The sequence below is a fragment of the Dipteris shenzhenensis genome, chromosome 8 (genome assembly GCF_047967505.1).
Source record: "Dipteris shenzhenensis isolate YYH24624 ecotype China chromosome 8, Dip_SZ_1.0, whole genome shotgun sequence".
In the NCBI taxonomy this organism is placed as follows: Eukaryota; Viridiplantae; Streptophyta; class Polypodiopsida; order Gleicheniales; family Dipteridaceae; genus Dipteris; species Dipteris shenzhenensis.
Window position 1 is genome coordinate 2,768,735 of NC_141603.1, and position 19,744 is coordinate 2,788,478.

General features: G+C 42.9%; 1 protein-coding gene across 5 annotated transcripts in view; it reads right to left on the minus strand.

The window, feature by feature from the left end:
- Positions 1-12,205: 12,205 nt before the first annotated feature.
- Positions 12,206-19,744, minus strand: part of PMS1 (DNA mismatch repair protein) — a 105,843-nt gene continuing 98,304 nt past the window's right edge. For all 5 annotated transcript variants that reach the window (XM_087378309.1, XM_087378306.1, XM_087378307.1 and 2 more), the window contains one exon: positions 12,206-12,765. In XM_087378309.1, the coding sequence (XP_087234435.1) occupies positions 12,661-12,765 (105 nt within the window). In that variant the 3' untranslated portion in view covers positions 12,206-12,660. The remainder of the gene's footprint in view (positions 12,766-19,744) is intronic.

Here is a 19,744-nt window from a genome sequence, read left to right on the forward strand (position 1 = left end):
TCTGTCTCCCTCTCTCTCTCTCTCTCCTTCCGTTCTTGCTTCTGTTGAGAGCACTCTCATAAAGTAATTTAACTACTTAAAAAGATAGCAATTTCAACCATTGAGGTGGTCATCAATTATTTTGGTTATGATACTATACCTATGAGTCTGACACCTTATATCCCTAGGACCTTCCAATGTTGTCAAGGAAATGTACCCCCTAGATTCCATTGACATATGAAATGCTTGCACTCTAAGGTTAGGACATCTATCTCATCCAACAAGCTAAACTTTATGCTTTGGAGATTGGTAACGTGCAAATATACGACGAAGCATATGATAGTAAGATGAAAGGAAGTTTCAGTGATATGCCCTCTTTGTAGAGAGAATGTGGAAAGCCATGAAAAGGGATAGATAGATGATCCAAAGAGGTTGGTACCATAAACACTTCCCCTTGTAAGTGGAGATTTGTCAAGAGAATGAACTTACTTCCAATATTATTCTAAGAGATCTCTCACCTTCCAAACAAGTAGCACCCTTCCAATCATACTTGCAAAGAGTTTCTTGTAGATATGACTAAGCTTATTAGGTATTTGTGATTGCTTAATTTTCATAAAAAAGTATGAGAAAAGAATCTCTTGCAACTTGACATTGTCCTATGTGAACCTAAGGACCCTGATTTGTTTGATCTAGAATCATGCCATCATTGCCCATGGTTGTGATGAATGCAATTTCAGCATCCAATTGCACTTGTGTTGGTCATTGTGTGAGAATGACCAAGGTATAATGCACACAGAGTTTATAGAGTCATACTCATTAATCAACCACTACTTTATTGATGTAATTAGTTGTGTCAAGTTAATACCATGGCTTCAATTATATCAAAAACCCTATAATAAGTTGATACAAGCTTCTCTCTTTTTTATCACATGATGTTAGAGCAATAATCTACCCATTTCATAATAAGGGGGGTGTTGAGATTTGTACATCAAGGTGACTAGGGGGATGTAAGTCCACATTTATGAGAGCAGTGGATGTGGATCATAGATACGATTTGAATTAGGAGATACCTTTATAATGGGTGGTCACCCTCCCTTTAGGAGACGGGTCACTTCTAGCCTTGCATTTGATGAAGGCAATAGTCAATGCACTATCTTTGAGTGTTAATTTCAACTTGTGTGTTTCACCATCTCTCTGTCTCTCGTTTGTGAGCTTCATCTCTTCCTTATGCACACTCCACTTGTTTTTCAAAGAGAGAAAGCATATGCTCATGCTTATGCATGAGCATATGAGCATATGCTCATGCATAAGCATAAGCATAGGGTTATTAACCTTTGATATATTTATATACCATAATTTTTTGAGATTTATGTTTTAAAGAGAATAATGCTTTGAAGTAACACTTTGGGAAATGCCCTTTGTTTCTTGAATTGAATGGTCTCTAGCTCAAAATGACAATTTATATTTTGATCAAAATGATAAATCCTTGCACAAATATTGATGTGCATGTGTACGACATGTTACTGTGTACATAGATATGCATGTACATATATGCATACATACACGACTACACACATGTATGTATGGTACATACATGTATACATCACGTACATATAAATGCACGTATGTGGATGCACACACTTTATATTACTATAAGGAAAATCTTGAAAGAGGAAACCCAACATGAAGTACAAAAGCTAAAAATCAGGACAATGAGGAGTTGAGGCCATTGTAAAATCAAACCTCAGGAAGAACCAAAGTGAGGCATAAGGATTAAATCATCCAAAGAAAAACTCTATTTTCCAAAGAATTATGCTTTAAAAAAACTTCACTAGGATCAAAATAAAGGCGTTTGATCCCTTACAGTTCTTGTGAGTGACAGCTAGCATTTAAAAAATTTGAAGTAGAGGATCAAATGCCGAATTCATAAAAGAGTGAAAGCCCTAAATCAAAGTATCAGAAGCTCTTTGCACTAACGTATTCTATGAAAACTCTGCCATATGAGACACTATGGTAACCAAGCTCAACTCTTGAGCATTTAAATGTATATCTTGCGGTTGCTGAACAACAATTGTGACCATATCCCCAATTGCATCCATGTACATAGCTGCATGAACATTAGTGGCATATATGCAATGTCAAAACCAGTAGGGACAACAATATCTGAAGGAGCAATAACATGAGTTGCATCTAAGCCCACAACCTCCACACTGTAGGTGTCAGCTCTAAACACCTCTCGTAGCACTAAGAGGGATCACTGAGAGAAGGATCTCCACCTTATTACTAGTAGCTTGCAAGCTCAATACTTGAAAGTGATTGAAAATGACTCAAAGCAACATCTGAACAGAAAGAGGCTTTCTTTCAACCTCCTTCTTGGTAACTGCAAGTGTCACCTTTGAACACCTTTGTTGTACTCTGGGTCTCGATCATGGACTCCCACCAAGAGTCACACCTGGGTCACATCATGGTCACTTGAGCAGCATGCCAAGGTTGTTAGACCTTGGTCACACCTAGTCCCACCGTGATCGCCATAAATTATATGGGGGGGGGCTCCTAATACTTTCGAAAGTATTCCCAGAGGCCTAGGGCCACTGGTCTGAGAAGCAAGCAAGACATGCCATGGGTGTCATAGATGGGTGTGGGACGAGTACCAGTCGATGGTGTCGATGATGTGCAAACGGTTCAAGTGCAAGAGTGATGTGAGCAAGAAGAAGACCAAAGCGGGACAAAATCACAAAAGCCAACCCTTGACGTGAAAATAACAGAACTCAACCACATGACACAGGGTCCATTAGACCAGGTGAAGGGAGAGAAGGGGAGGAGAACACAACGGGAAGAGATCTTAAAGGATCAAGCAGAGATGGGAAGAAGCATAGTTCATTAGAAGGTATGAATCATACACTCATGAGAGTTACATGAGATGACTGATACACGAGGATAAGATACACACAAGGTGAGCTCTTGATTCGAGCCTCTCCCTCTCACTCACGACCTCCGCCTCTGCTAGAATGCCCCCCTCTTCTCTCCTTTCCCCCCTCTTCACCTTCTCCTCATCATCTGCTCCCCCCCAATGGAAGTCCTCTTCCCTTCTTCCTATTGGATGTCTTCATGCATCCTTAGCCGCTCTGCTATTTGTCAGCCACTTCATCCTTGATGGATTGTGTAACTCTCCTGAGTTAGTGAATCAAGTGCTCCATGCGTATTGTCTATTTCATGTGCTCCTGACACTAGTTGGTTGCGAGGGTTGGTGCACCACCTATACCTCTTAACTATTGGACTGCTTCCCATGTGCACCAACAGGTGTACCGCCTGTGCACCTGTGCACTCTCTTAACGGCTACATTTCAGTGCGCTAGTACTTTACTCTGATCAACTTTGGTCAAGGTTGAGGTTTGGTACTCCTCAGTCATGTACTGCTCCCGTCATATCCAAGTCATGTCCAAGTCTTGTACAAGTCATGTCCAAGTCTTGTCCAAGTCATGTCCAAGTCTTGTACAAGTCATGTCCAAGTCGTACAAGTCATGTACTGCCAAGTCATGTCCAAGCCATGTACTGTCAAGTCATGTCCAAGTCATGTATTGTCAATTCATGTACTGAAGTCATGTACTGTTGGGACGCTTTCTTATTGCAAGCGAGTGTCTCTTGCAAGGGAATTGTGAAAATTTGATCCAGGTCCTCTTCCTCCATGCAGATAGGCCATTTTTGCTTTAGTGTGTATAGAAGCCGTTTGTGATCCTGGCTCTATTACTCTATCTGTGCCTCATGGGTGAAGAGCTCTCCTAAGAAGGATGTGAAGAATATATCTAACATATCATTTTGGGGTAGTGGAAGACACTAAGCTTGAAATGGTAGCTTACCCCTAGCAAAAATAACTTCACCAGGCTGAGTATCAAGCGGGTCCTATTCAACAACCTCCATAGTCTGATCAGGTTCAGGTGTTAGTCGTCGAGCCACCCGGGGTGGTTCCCAGGGTAAGATTTAAGTTTAGTAGCTTGTTTCACTCTGATGCCTCTCCAGCATTAGATCCCAAGGCAGAGGTCCCTACTACCATAACTACTGATGACGCTTGACCATCCTACACTGTGGGATGTGCATAGCTGTGCAGCCTACTGCCCTGATGTGACGATTGGGTCGGGGATGATCATGATTATGGGGGAGGTAAGTGGTAATGTCATGCCATGGGTGAGACCTAAGGAGGGTAGAGGAGTGACCTGAAGAGGATCATATGAGGAATTGATGGAAAGGCAACTCCCTCGTGAGAAATGGATAAAAAAGCTCCAGAGGCTAGCCTAAGCATTAGGAAAAAAGGGAGCTCATTTTGGGGCCTTTTAGGGTTTAGAAAAATAGGCTCTCGACCAATCAGAAGAGGGCCAATGTAATGTTGGAAAAATACTAAAAACCATGTAAAAAGATAAAATAAGTCATATTCAAGATCTTTTTCTTTTATTATGTCCGACATAGGTAATCTTTAAAAGATGATTTTGTATGCATAATTTGATGATTCTGACATCGCCAATGCATTCGGAGCGAGCTAGAACCCCAAATTGACCCTGGAGAACACCAAAAACCGATGCCCAGAGGTCCGAAAAAGGGCAAAAATGTCCAGAATGTGAGATTTGCACTAAAACGCGATATGTCTGGATCACGTTTTAGTGCAAATCTCACATTTTGGACATTTTTGCCCTTTTTCAGACCTCCGAGCATTGGTTTTCGGTGTTCTCCATGGTCGATTAGGGGGTTTGGACCCACCCTGGACACACTAGCGATGTCAGAATCATCAAATTCTTCACAAAAAATCAAGGATCTTATATATGCGTTTAATGTGAAGCCTGAGTACTAGACTGACATTTTTGTAGTAAGTATCTATATTTTATGGTATTTTCAATATTTTGAGTACAACAAAAACAGGTAAATAGTGAATTTCTTAAAGGGCCCCAAAATGAGCTCCCTTCTTTCCTAATGAGGGGATGGCTTAGAAACATGTTCTGTAGATGTGGATGTAGCGAGAGTGGGAGTAGAGAAGGGATAGGAAAAGGCGACAGAGATGGATGCAACACAGATTGAAGATGTTGGGGTTGAAGTAGCAACCAGTGAGGCTGATCTCAAGTGGGGAACCATAGGAATGGAAGGTGGATGGAGAGGAGAAGAGGAAGTATTGGAAGGTGGAGGGAGAAGACTAGGTGTTGCAGCTGGCCATTGGTGCAAGAGGTAGGTGAGGTGAGGTCCACAAGTACAGGTGTGTGTGCCTTTGCGTGTGCGATTTCGTACAGTCACACAGAATGTTGAATAAAATAGGGATGCAAAATCATACTGAGTGATGGTGAAGAGAGCATTCAGAGCAGGACAGATACCTTTCGTGATGTAGTAATGCCCTGGTGCCGAATAAAGGTGAGTAAAGAAGTAGCGATTGATCACTGCTGCTCTGCTTCGACCTTTCAAAACCTTTTTGCAATCATAGCCCCTCCGATTTGGTTTGCACTGGGAAAGGAATGAAAGAAGCTGTGGCGAATTGTCGCGGACGGAGGTTAAATAGGGAGAGCAAGGAGCCCCATGTACTGTGATACCAAAGCGGGTGTGTGAGAAGCTGCCTGGAGCCCATGAACTCAAAAGTGTCGGTGACATAGTCATAAGATTTGATGAAGTTTGTACATAATTCCACCTTGACAGGAGGGAAGATGACCTTGTCAAACTTAGTTAGGAAGAGGGTTTGGATCTATGGAGAAGTTAACATCGAAGACAATTTGAGGTTTGGATCCAGAAGAGGTTTAAACATAACCCGAATGTGGGAGAGAGGAGAGGTCGTTTTCAAAGGGCTCTATATCTCTGTTGGCCCACCCGACCCCTCTGAATGTGGTCTCTGTGCAGAGGGAGTATATTCTAAGCCCCCATGGTTGGAAGAAGAGGCATTGGAGCTTTGAGAGTGGGGAAGAACCTCTCGCTGTCTTGATTGTGGTGGCTCTCCATCCAAGATGATAGTGATCTTCGGGCCAGGATAGGGATGCTCCACCTTCTTTTCTGTGAATCCCTGAGTTGCTGAAGGCATCACTGATGAAGTCGACACTGATGATAAAGTCGAAACTGTTGCTATTGGTACTGATGACGCATTGGGCAATGAAGTCGTCTGCACTGCAAAGGCTGTGGGCACTGATGAAGTCGTTTGCATTGCAGAGGCTGTGGCCACTGATGAAGTCGTATGTATTGCAGAGGTGGCATGGGATGTCATGGCAGTATAGAAAGAGGTGAAGAGATTATCTCTGGGCAACCATGGCTTATAGTTGCGCTTCTTCTCGAGCATGAAGAAGGGACAAGCTATCAAGTAGAAGCGGATGGCGAGGTGGTAGCCAGGAGGAAATTGATGATGATGCATGGAGAGGAGCCGATGACAAAGCATGAAGGAAAACTTGCAAGGTGATAGCTAGAGGGGGAGTTGATGGCGAAGCAGTGAGACCTGATGGCGAGGTGGTGGTGAAGTAGAGGGGAGTTGATGATGAAGCACAAAGATCTGTTGGCGAAGTAAGGAGGAGGAGGAGTATTGTGCAGAGGAAGGGCACTTAGGAGAAGGAGAAAAAGCGATGTAGGAGGGTGGAGAGGAGTTCGCAGGGTAGAGGGCAAGTAAGCATAGTAAGAGAGGGGAGAAGATGCACACAAAAGGCGATATGCAAGTGAGTGAGAGGATGTACAAGGGTTGAGGCCGATTTGCAGCAAGAGTGATGTGCTGTAGGGCTTGAGGTGGAGCAAATTCACCCTCCCAAGCTACCTAACAAGTTGCAGCAGGCTGAGATCCAGGGGGAGCTTGCAGCCCTACAGGAGACATACACCTCACTGAGGACAAGCATACTATTGACCAACATGTGGAGGTGTTGTAGAGTCAAATCTCTTCTATGGAACATTCTCAAAAGCAGATTCTTGAGGAGAAGGACCATCTCCAGGTTTCAAATTCCTGGTTGCAGGATGACTTCCATGGGATGCAAACTGAAGATTCTGCACTCAAATCTAAATATGATCATTACAGGTCTGGGTACCACTGTTACAAATCCAAGGACGAAGACATCCGCAACCTCATGGACACAATTGAGGAGGAGGCGAAGACCAACCCCGAGACATCCGCACACCCACCACACCCTCCCCCTTCGTGACCTTCATCCAACAAGCAATAGCTCCTGGATCTTTCACTTCGGCATTTCTTTTTTCCAGCTCTGTGCATTTGGATTTTGCAATTCTCATGTAAATAAAGGAATTTTTTAGTTGTATGGCCATGAGTCGGTTTTATTTTAGTTTTGGAGTTGTATGGCCATGAGCTAGTTGTCTTTTAGTTTTTGGAGTTGTATGGCCAAGAGCCAGTTTTATTTCAGTTTTGGAGTTCTAAGGCCATGAACCATTTCTTTTTTAGTTTTAGGGGGGTCAGACTCAAGGTCACTTTCTTATGCACAATTTATACTTAAAAGTTTTCTAACACAGAACCTCAGTCATTCACTGGGATGGTGAATCATAGTGACGGGTAAACTATTGTACTCTGGGTCACGGTCATCACGGACTCCCACCAAGAGTCACACCTGGGCCACATCATGGTCACTTGAGCCGCATGCCAAGGTTGTTAGACCTTGGTGACACCTAGTCGCATCGTGTTCACATGTGTTCACATATTGGTCACTCTGGAGTGACCAGTACATGACTTGACAGTACATGACTTGGAGATGACTTGACAGTAGATGACTTGGACATGACTTGGCAGTACATGACTTGTACAAGACTTGGACATGACTTGGATATGATGGGAGCAGTACATGGCTGAGGAGTACCAAACCTCAACCTCGATCGACCATGGTCAAAGTTGATCAGAGTGAAGTACTGGTGCACTGGACTATAGTAGTTAAGAGAGTGCATAAGTGCACAGGCGGTACACCTGTTGGTGCACATGGGAAGTAGTATAGTTCAGAGGTATAGGTGGTGCACCAACCCTCGCAACAACCAACTAGTGTCAAGAGCACATGAAATAGACACTACACATGGAGCACTCAATTCACAGACTCAAAATAGGCTGGAGAGTTGCAGAAGTCATTAAGGAGGAAGTGGCCGACAAACGGCGGAACAGCTAAGGATGTAGGAAGACATCCAATAGGAAGAAGAGAAGAGGATTTCCAGAGGGGGGAGGAGATGAGGAGAAGGCGAAGAGGGGGGAAAGTGGAGAAGAGGGGGGCATTCTAGTGGAGGTGGAGGGCATCAGTGAGAGGGAGAAGCTGGAGCCTAGCCTCGTGTGTATCTTCTCCTGGTGTATCAGTCATTTTGTGTAACTCTCATGAGTGTATGATTCATACCTTCTAGTGAACTATGCTTCTTCCCATCTCTGCTCGCTCCTCTAAGATCTCTTCCCGTTGTGTTATCCTCCCCTCCTCTCCCTTCACCTGGTATAACGGACCATGTGTCATGTAATTGAAGTTATGTTCCATTCATGTCGAGGGTTGGCTTCTGTGATTTTGTCCCGCTTTGGTCTTCGTCTTGCTCACATCACTCATGCACTTGAACCGCTCGGATGTCGTCGACACCATCGACTGGCACTCGCCCCATGCACCATCTGTGACACCCATGGCACATCCTTGCTTCTCGCACGAGTGGCCCTAGGCCTCTGGTAATACTTCCAGAAGTGTTAGGAACCGCGCCCCTCCCCCCCCCCCCCCCCTCCAAACAACCTCTCCCAGCAATGAGGGGGATCTCTTAGAGAAGGATCTCCACCATATTACTAGCAGCTTGCATGCTCAATACTTGATAAGCGACATCTGAGTAGAGAGAGGCTTTCTTTCAACCTCGTTCCATTGCTTCTTGGTAACTTTAGAAGGCAACTTCCCCAGCAAAACTATGGGAGCTACTATAGTTGCCAATGGAGGAGGAGAGGGAGCTCAATTTCTTGTAGAGAACACTACTGAGCAAAGTGACCAAATTTTTGAAATTTACCACAAGCATTGAGAAAATATGAAAATTTAAGAAAATACGATATGGAGAGACATATACAAGCCAATATCCAAAAAAGTAAGCATAGGCACTTGCGTCATAGTTACCACGGAATGGTGTTCCAACATCCGAAACGTCTAGAACATCGTTCCAAGTAGCAGGGCAAAACTGGAATGGGCCTAGAATGTCAAATGTTAGAGCTTGCATATAAAGTTTTAGATAGGTATTTTAGAGCTTGCATATAAAGTTTAAAGCATAAAATGTTAGTTTCTTTCATTTTCTAACATAGTTTTATGCCATATGATGATGTGTCGTGCATGATGTGGCATTTCGATTCTCGTTCCCCCGTTCCCCCTTCCCGGAACGTTCCCTTTCCGACCTACATATCCCCCTGGTAACTATGACCTACATATCCCAAAGAATGCACACCCAAACATCTCTAGATAGCATGAAAATTTTTTGCAGGGGAACCAAAGAACACGCCCAAGCAAAGCTACAAGGGTGTTAGCATGTGGAAAGGAATGAATCGAAAGAGATTTCAAAGTAACCCATACCGAGAAATATGGCATATATGCTTGGCTTGATCGAAATGTGGATCTCATGGCATAACATAAGCTAGAAAGTCTTGTCCCCAAACGCCACCTCAATGGATTTTTGACAATGCACAGTGAGCATAGTAGAAGCCTTTACCAAGGAAAATATATCAGCAAGTTCCTTAGCCCAGACACACAGTTTAACTTCTGTGAGGCTTTTCCCCTTACAATAAATGCGTAACCCCAACTGTTGAGATTCTCATAAAGATTGAAGCATCGAATTCCTATGTAAATCACGATGTGGCACTGAAAGTAGAAGGTGACTGCGGCACCTAGATCATCGCACAAAGTTTGGAGGTTGTCAAGCTGTAGTGATGAAGAAGGGCAGTTTTGCATGCATCATTTATGCAATACATATGTAGGAATGTATGCATATACGTATAGGTACATGAAAACACACATAGGCACACGAGCACACTACATAGATGCAACACACATGCACATGCATGCAGGTGTGCTCATGTGCATGCTTGTGTGCACACAAAACATGCATATGTTGAATAGATTCGAAGGACATTCCTGAAACAAATGTGTGTGTGTGAGAGAGAGAGAGAGAGAGAGAGAGAGAGAGAGAGAGAGAGGGATCAAAAGGTAACACCATATATTTAGAAATGAAGCAATGACAGCGGAAGAGAGAAATCATAACCGAGAAAGAGGAAAATCATAGATGTGATGAGCTATGCAACATCTACTGGCAATCAAATCTTTCAAGGCACAAAAACGAGGTAGTACAAATACTCGCGAGCACTGCCTTAAGTTCTGCCAGATGCAAACGATCGTCAAGATGAATGGACGATCCAACCGCTTACAAATGCAAAGAGATTTGCAAAGTTTGTGTGTGTGTGTGTAAGAGAGGGAGAGAGAGAGTATCATTGATATCCAAGTGCACATCCTTGCTCACAAAGGAAAAATGCTGCTACAATTTATGTAAGGTGATCCTTGGGCTGCTATGATTCGCTCTCTATTACAACAAATCAATACTTCTGTCTTTGGTCACTGACAACCCACCTAGTGGGACTTCTTACTTGGTTGCTATGATGGTACATTGCATGGTTGCCTCCGGCTTGCTTCTTGATTGGAAGCACATCCTTTCTTACTTGGAATGACATGGCCGCGATTCGCTGATAGGAAATTCCTTGAGGACTGAAAGCATTCACTAGTCAAAAGCTTTTCAACCTTCGCCACTAGCTTTACAAGAACCTAGATGTTTCTATTTTATTACTTTCAAAGGAATTACTTCTGTTTTACGGATGTCATTCATGATGATGAAATTATTTTGCCTTTTTCTCTTGCAACCACACGGTATGTCTTGGGATCTCATTATTGTTCGCTATGGCAAAAAAATACATGTATGCTTTCACCTTTTGTCCCAAGTCCTTTGGAACTTCGAGATAGGCTAGAGGATTGGATTTTCACTTCCCACGAGTTCTCCTTTCGTCCTTTGAAGCTATCTCAGATAACAATGCCTGCATTATATATAATCGTTTTGCCTTAGCCTTGGGTTTCAGATAAGGCTAATTCTATTTGGCAAATGCATCGGCCAACTAAGTGATAGAGAAATAGACTAAGGCAACTTTGGGCATATAAAGTTTCTCTTCGGCAATAGGTGTTTTTCTGAAAAGTCCCTCTGAGAGTTTTTCCATTTGGTCAACTATTGGCACGTAGACACATTGCTCCTGCTGTATGTCGTAGATCTTTGGCTTCTTAGGAGACTGCTTCATTTGTTCTAGTTTTGCCCGTCCTCTCGTGAGTTCTTGGATTTTCTTCGACAACAATTGAGAACGAGATTCGCGACTCCTACTTTTGGGAAATTCTTCTAACTCTTTGGTTTTCATCCGCGCATTTAGGAGTTTGATCTTTTCTTTGTTTGGGTTTGTCATTGGGCACTTTGGACTTTGTGGATAAACAAGAATTGTAAAGTCTTTGATGATCCAACATTTTCTTTATTTGCTTTCTTCAAGCATTCTCTACAACAATTTTTTTTTGACTGCTTGCAGACTCGCTACATCGATCATAATGTATATATAGCATATACAAAGATTTTCAGCTGATGTAATTTCTAGCTCCTCGCTTTGAGATGGCTTTTCTTGTAATATAAACAATCATAGCTTTTACTTAAAAAAAAAGTGAGTGCGCATGTGCGTGTCCGTGTGCATGCGTGTGTGTGTGTGTGTGAGAGAGAGAGAGAGAGAGAGAGAGAGAGAGAGAGAGAGTTCTTAAAAAAAGAAAGTGTGTGTGTGTGTGAGAGAGAACCAAAATAGAAGGGGGCCACATGGCAACAAACTGTGTGAGACACTTTTTAACAGAACTGAAGTATAGCGCTGCCTGGAAGGCAATGCTAACAAAGTATCATTAAAGCTTTCAACTTTCAAGAGTTGAGAACATCAAGAAATCAAGTTGGAATGATTGTGGAGGACTACCAAATCTTATTCAAGACCATCCTGATTAAGGCAAGCTTGTAGGACCCCCAATTAAGATAACCCTAGCCATCCGTGCTCATCAAACCTCTCTAAGACCACTATGATGCATGGCCTCTGATTTGCGAATTGCGACATGCTTTGTAACTAACCAGCTTCAGTCCGAATATTTGACAAATTATTATCAAGTTGACAGAGAGTGCAATAGCATAAGTATATTGGAGGAAAAACTATCCAAAACATTTCTAAATTGTAGTAGCTTCCATACAAAGTGTGGAAACAGAAGATTTTTCCACACCACTACTGGATTGGATAACTCCCTTACTGTTATAAATTCACCTGTGTAAAAGATTAGTGGGAGAGAATTTAATGTCTGCAAAGTTATAGAAAATGTCACATCGGCATCATGGGATCACAGTGGAGAAAAGCCCACAATTGGCTCCACCGAGCATTCAGGTTACAGGATAAAACAAATCATGGGATGCTTTTAAAGCTATATCTTCCACTGAGTTTAATAATATTAACTTCCAGAATGACACTATCTACAAGAGAGCATGCTGTAAAATGAATTGACATGAAGCTTTCAAAAGCTTCACCTGGAGTTTGATTTCACCCAAGAAATATATTGGTGGCATGTATCTCACCGGAGCACTGATAGATTGATTATCTCTTTAAAAGATGAAGCCAGTTTAGGACAGACAATCCTGAAGAATACTTGCTCCAAGTCTATGAACTGTGTTTTAAGCTTGAGAGGTCAACCAAATGGCGCATTGTTGGTCTGCCATGGGGGCAATTCCATGGGGAGTCTAGCTCTGCAAGATGATACAAGACCTACAACAAAACAGACAGAAAATTAGGAGCAATAAATGCAGCCTGAACAACATGTTACCACCAGTGAAGGTACTTTTCACAATTAAACGCACAGTGACACTGTAATAAACATAATCGTTTTAAAACAGTAAAAGATTAAAAGGTTGATGTCTTTTGGAACATGTGTACTTTTTTTCAGCTCTTACAGGGTTGCAAGTGAAGTCTTGGCATTTTTCCCTGCTTTAAAAAGGCAAAAAAAAAAATCAGCCCCTACCAACTCATATTGAACCAATCTACGGCAATTGCTATAACCATCAAAGTCAATGGCGCATCTATCTTTCATAGGCATTCTATACGTTATGAGGCCGCAACTACATCAGTTTGGCATTGTAGACAATCGCCTTCTCATTTCCTGGTTCTTTTTATCCCCAAATTCGATAAGGATCTATTACATATACATCACAATATAATAATATATTCCATTTTAACACAAAGGAAATACAGCTTGGCATAACAAAAGGATCTAGGACAGAAGAAGAAACCCTTAACCCAGGACCACCAAAAAAAGGCAGACCCAACATGGGAAAGTGATACAACACCCAATCCCTAGGCAACATCTGGGTAGGGGAACGGTACTCTACCCACGTGTACAATCGCTCACCATTCTGGAGTACTGCATGAAAGTAAGAGAGGTTAGCTGGAGCTGGGAGGGAGAAGAGGCTGTGCAAATGGTTGACACTGACATTCTGTAGGTCCTGGTTCATCAAGGAGTGGATGCCAGTTGGATGGAGGGCAGAACTTCACAACAAAGTGTCCCCTTGACTGCATAGCACCATGATAAAGCTGCAATTAATCAGGTGACACAACTCTTAAGCTAGAAAATGTTGCAATTTCATGATCCCTCATCAGCAAACTACCAGAGCACAAAGAAATTCAATGGATGATCTGCTTGATACCAGTGTGGGTAGCATCGAAAGAAAAGGTAGTCATTTATCTTTCCAGCCCCTGTCTGGCTTCCAGTGCATCCTCCACTAAAACTACTGAAAATATGAAGGGTGATCCAGACACTTTACAGCTTTGGGGTGGAGGCATACCGGATCTTTAGGCAGCTCTTTTGTCTAAAATATGCCTCTGGAGCCACCAGCTTCCAAGCTAGGGCTCCCATTTGCTTACTGCTTTTCCTTTCTCACTAGCCAATTATGAGTTGTTTCACGAGTGAATTTGAAGCAAATAATTTGCTTTCTCTGTTTTGCAATTATAAGCAATAGCAAGCCTCACAAACCCCTTTCCTTGTTCTTCAAATTGGAGGCAAGCCATATTTGCAATATCTTCATTTATGATCCTTGATTGACAGGATATGTATTTAATGAAAATGCATTCCTAATGGAAATGGGACATATTGTCTGAAGAACGAATCCAAGCCTAGTGCACTAAAGATGGACCCCACCTTAGAATTAATAATAACCAGACTATTCCTGCTTAACGTAGTTAGTTTGAAAGCACACCAAAATTGTGGTGCGCAGGGCCTCACATGAGGGAGGAGTGTAAGATGGTCCAAAGGCTGCAATCTCCTTTACCATATCAATGAAGTAAGGATTGCGGGCCTTTGCTGTGGGTACATCTGCTCCATAAAAGAATTGGCCCACTGCAGCATCTACCTATGCCCTCCTCCCAAGATGCCATGATGTACAAGGCTAGCCTACACAACTCTCGGGGTGGGGGCTGATGAAGCGGGAGCATGTGCCTATAAAGCTGTACTCCCAAAGAAGGAGCTAGAAATGGAAGCAGCAGGAGAGGGTGCTGCATGTGAGGATGCCCTTGCTCGACCTCAAGGATCAAGAACCTTCTACTGTGCTTCCTCAGCGTCCAATCTATTTGCAAGTGCCTGAAAACATGCCATCTCTGAATCTGGATTATTCCCAGGGCAGCGGGTGAAAAATCATACTATTTTGTTGCTGAGAAAGGCACCAGGGCACAGAAGAGCTGGAGATTATGCATTTGCAATACTGTCAGCAGGCATTCAAATAGCCAAGACCGACGTAATGGTGATTGGGACCAGAAATAGACAAATAAATCTTACTTTCAAGGGGAAACCCTTGGAATACATAGATGATGTAGTCTTCTTTGCAAAAAGAAAGGAGGTTATCCAAGCACACTTGAAGACATTGCACAATTTCTGCAGACACTCAGGCATGCAAGTCAAATAGCCAAGACAAAAGTAATGGTGATTGGGACCAGAAATAGACAAGTAAATTCTACTTTAAAGGGGGGAACCCTGGGACACAATCACCACATATAAATAATAAGGGCTGGAATTTGAGGATAACCACAAGTGGAATGCATGTGTGGAAAGGAAATTCTGGGAGGTTTGAAATAGCTCCAAAACAAGTGCAGGAAGGGACACTTATGGAACTGGGAAATGAGGAAGTTTCTATACACGATGTTGGTGCTCTCTTGAACTTAGAATAGAAACTTTATAGAAAAGATTTCTCATAGATGAACTAGGTTCAAGGTGCAAACGCTATACCCGATCCTACTAGCTGAGATTGTTATAATACCACTTGAAGGAGAAGCATTATGTCAATACATGACATACCTCAACAAGCCTAAGAAGATGGATGCCGGTAAAATACCACACAAAGCAAAGCCATACAAACGGATGAGCACAATTTTCGAGCAAAAACCTATGAGTAGAAAAGTCCGAGCGATAATTTTTGACACCGACCATACTAGTATATTTCTCAAAGGAATATACAATTCTTTCTTAATTTATGATTTATGGAGCCATATACTTACTTATTATCATTATAACCCTCATTTTAGAGAACATCAACTATATATGAACAAATAGTGAACACTTTAGAAACTCCTATAAATCCCTCCCTACCATACTCTCTTTTGAGGATTATGGTGATTCAATCGATTTAAAACAGTTTCCCTTAGCTTTAGCAATCCCATATTTGAAGTATTGAGAAGCTCTCATGTAACACTAGTAGGAAAAAGATCATAGAATAATCTATAATACATTATCAAATATGGGAAGGAAATGGAGGAATTTTCAAAATATCCCCAATTCTACAAACCTAAATATTTTTAAGGAAATGTAGTCCCCACTGAACTCCTTCCTACCATAATATGAATTAGGGAGAAGTTGTAACTCTCATGTACATCTTGAAATTTCCAATTTATCTCTTTTATACCTATAAAAATTATGACTTTAAGCCTACCATTACATGGATCATGAAATTTTGAACATTTTTCCTTTTTACAGCTCCTCAATCCGACCTAAGGAGCAAAAGTTATGACCCCTTCTTTGTAGGCTCTCCAAGGGTATTCCGCCAGCGGAATAGAGTTGGGAGAAGCTCTTCAAACCATATTCCTCTAGCAGAATACACTTAGAGGGTCTATTAAAAAGGAGTTATATATTTTTCTTAGCTCATCTTAAGGAACTATAGGATATTTGCTCAAAATTCCATGATTCAGCCAATGGTGAAAGGAAAAGAAAGGATATTTGAAAGTCATAAAATAAGTCACCACTTGGACATAATATATGTTTATTATTTAAAGGTATATTTATATCTATCTCTATTAATCAATATTTCATATTCCTTGAAATAATTTGGAATTTGGTGCTTCCCAAAAATGACTTGAGCCTATATATTTTGACCCCTCCCACCTTTTGTATGCTCGTTGCTCAGGGTTTTTCGCTCGAAAAATGGAAACCCCCGATACAAACTAGGGATGGCATAGATAGGGAATGGAATGGATGGATTTTTTGTGTGTTACCAGAACACGCATGTGAAATCACAGATTTGGTGCAAAAAGCGCTACCAAAAGTATGGCTAGACCCGCAGGCAAAAAGGCAGTTTACAAGCAAGAAATCAATCCGATGGACAGCTATGGAATGCAAAAATACCTCGTAGAAGACATATCAATGTTTAAAAGGCATCTAATCTGCAAAATGAGAACTAGCTCACATGATCTAGAGGTGGAGTGGGGCAGGTCGGCGAGACCCAAGGTCCCAAGAGAGCAGCATGTACTCCTAAGATGTCAAGTGTATGCACACATTTGAGAAAACTATGGGGACAGCAAAGACAACCTCTCTCTCTATCTGAAAAATCTGTTCGAGCAGCTAGCCAAAAAGCTAGCAAGCTACTTAAAAAAAGTTTTTTTTTTTTCCCAAGAAAGAGACTTCTATTAAGTAAGAGAAAAAACCCGCGAGAGCAAGCTCAAAGCAGAATACATCATGAAATTATGAGGTTAAATAAACCCCCTCAAAGTGAGGTGGAAAACAACCAAGGCCGAGCCTGAAAGTGCCACCTCAACCTTGTAGGAGTCTAAGAGAAGGAAGGAGAATCCTTCCATTTCCTGAAGAAAGAAGCCCTCCTAGTTGAGGCTGCACGGGAGTCTCCCTGCATACTCGTCCATACGGCCATCAAGGTATGTATGGTGTCTGTCCAGATATACTAGCCAATGTGTGCGAGGGATGAACCTGAGTTCCCTCCAATGCCTCTGTGCATCTGGCTCTCCATATATGCCAGGCTGCTATGCTCACTAGAATCTCCCAAGAGGTATCCACAGAGGCATGTACAGCTGCAAAAGGAAGGTGTGGTATTACATCCAAAGAACATGACTCAACCTGATGACGTCAAATTGAAATGGCCCAAGAGGAGTGAAGTCTCTCGTAGAATACTTGAGGCCCTGTAAGAGGAAGCCAAGCCACTAAGCCCCATGTCATAAAGAATAGGGAGTGGGCAAAGTGACTGAAAATCCTGGCTACCCCCATCCAAATCATCCTCGCCTGTTTGCAATCCCATAAGCAATGCTGAATAGTCTCCAAAGCAGAGAGGCAACGAGGGCAAGTAGGGTTGAATCCGAACCTGGATCTCCAAAGGTTCACTGCAATCCCACCATGGATAGAAAGCCAAAGGAAAAGAGTGATCTTTATATTCCTATGGGATTTCCAGAGTCTCTTCCAAAAGCACCTCTGGAAATCCGCAGTGATATCGAATGTCTCCCAATGAGGAACTCTGGAAGGTCTACAACCTCTACTACTGAGCTGGAATCTCCTGGACCGTGTGACGAAAGAAGGGGATGCTCTTCTCTTGACGCCCTGCGTCAATCCACTCCCACTCTCCAGGGTCGCACTGCAAATACCTAATGGGAACTCCCCTGTAGAGCCAAAGCCTCCAAGATCCGGTGGAGAGAAGCCGGGGGTCTGGGTCGAGGAACCACTCTGAATCTGATCCCTGCACCAAAAGACCTACAACCCTGATAAGCTGAAAAGCAGACTTAAGCAAGATGTCCTCTGTGGACCTAAGCAAGATGTCCTCAATGGACCTGAGCAATCTGCCACCATCATGCACACTAAAAACCAAAGCATCCTCATGTGCATCTTGAAAGGCCAAAACCTGAAGAGAACACCGCCTCTTGTAAAAGTACCTGCCCAAGTGGAGCGAGTGGCATTTCATCTGTGTCTACCCAATCCGCTGGAAGGGCTGCCTCAATCTACAAGATCCTCCCTGCACTCCCTTTGAGATGTCTTGTCAACTGAGATTTGGTCTCCTCTGGAAGCCTGCGGAAAGCTTTCCATGACCCCGGGTCCCCTCTCCCACCTGGACCACTGCATGTAGAGTGAGGCACCAAGTGGTCTGCCATGATCATCCAATATACTGTCATTCCACATGATCGGTTGCCTATCAATCTCTTCATGAGAGGAAGGAGGAATCCTCCGAAGAGTACTCTTGAAATTGGCCCATGTTTTCAGTATGGCAACCATGAGAGAGGACGAAGGTGATATGAGGTGTGCTGTTGTGAAAATCCACCTAATACTGCTCATTCAGTCTCCTCTTGAAGAAGGTGTACACGTCTGTATGCTGCTAATAAAAAAGGCCTTCCACGGCTCCTGCCCTTGCATAAGTCCCCGCACCACCATCTTGCAAAGTAAAGCTCTGCACTGTAAATCTAAATCAATAATATTGAGACCCCCTTCCTGTGTAGGGAGGATGAGGGTCTCCCAAGCCACCTTGGCTAACACATCTGCAGTGCCATCAAGCCCACTCCAAAGAAAATTTCTGATCAGTCTCTTGAGCTGAATTATGCAGTCCCTAGAACGGCACCATTACGAACAAACAAACCAGTCCGTGGCCAAGAGGACCTGGTTGACCACCACAACTCTAGAGGCAAGATCTAGCTTGGCTGAGCTCCAAAAAAAGAGCTTCCTCCTGATGCTCTCCAACACTGCTGCGTGGAAGAAATATCCAAGCCGACCTGGCAGCCCAAATACCTGACTGGCACACCCCTCTGAACCCAAGTGAATCCTATGTCAAGCCCCCAAACTGGAGTGTCCTCATCACTGATCCAAAAGCCATTGGATTTATGCCCCCGCCGCTAAGCAAAATAAATCCAATGTTGTCCTGAAAGAAGTGAGCGTTTGTGGTATGGCATCCAAGTAAACTGTTGTGTCATTTGCCAACTCACTGTCAAGTAGCTCCTCTTCCCTTCTGATGGGAAGTCTCAACCCAAAGATGTCAGCTTGAGATCTAACATAGATACTCATGGCTTCAGCCACGAACAAAAAAAGAAAAGGAGCAAGGGGGGATCCCTGACGGACTGATCTGAAAATCTGAAATCTCTCACCCCTTACCCCACCAATAAGTACCTGGCTGTGGGTTGGTCTGTACAAAGAGGAAACACCTATGATCCAAGCATCAGTAAAGCCAAAACGTAGAAGGGTGCCCTCCAAAAAACCCCAATCTACTCTGTCATAAGCTTTCTCAAAATCCAAGAGTAGAATGGCTAGATTCTGGCCGCTCTGCATGGCCCACTCTGAAGCTTCCCAAAAAGAGAAAATGTTATAAAAAATGCTTCTGCCATGCACAAATCCCGTCTGAGTGTCACGAATAAGATTTGGGAGAAGGGGCTGCAATCGGAGGCTGATTGCCTTGGCCAAAATCTTGTAACATGTCCCCAGAAGTGTGATAGGCCTCCATTGGGACAC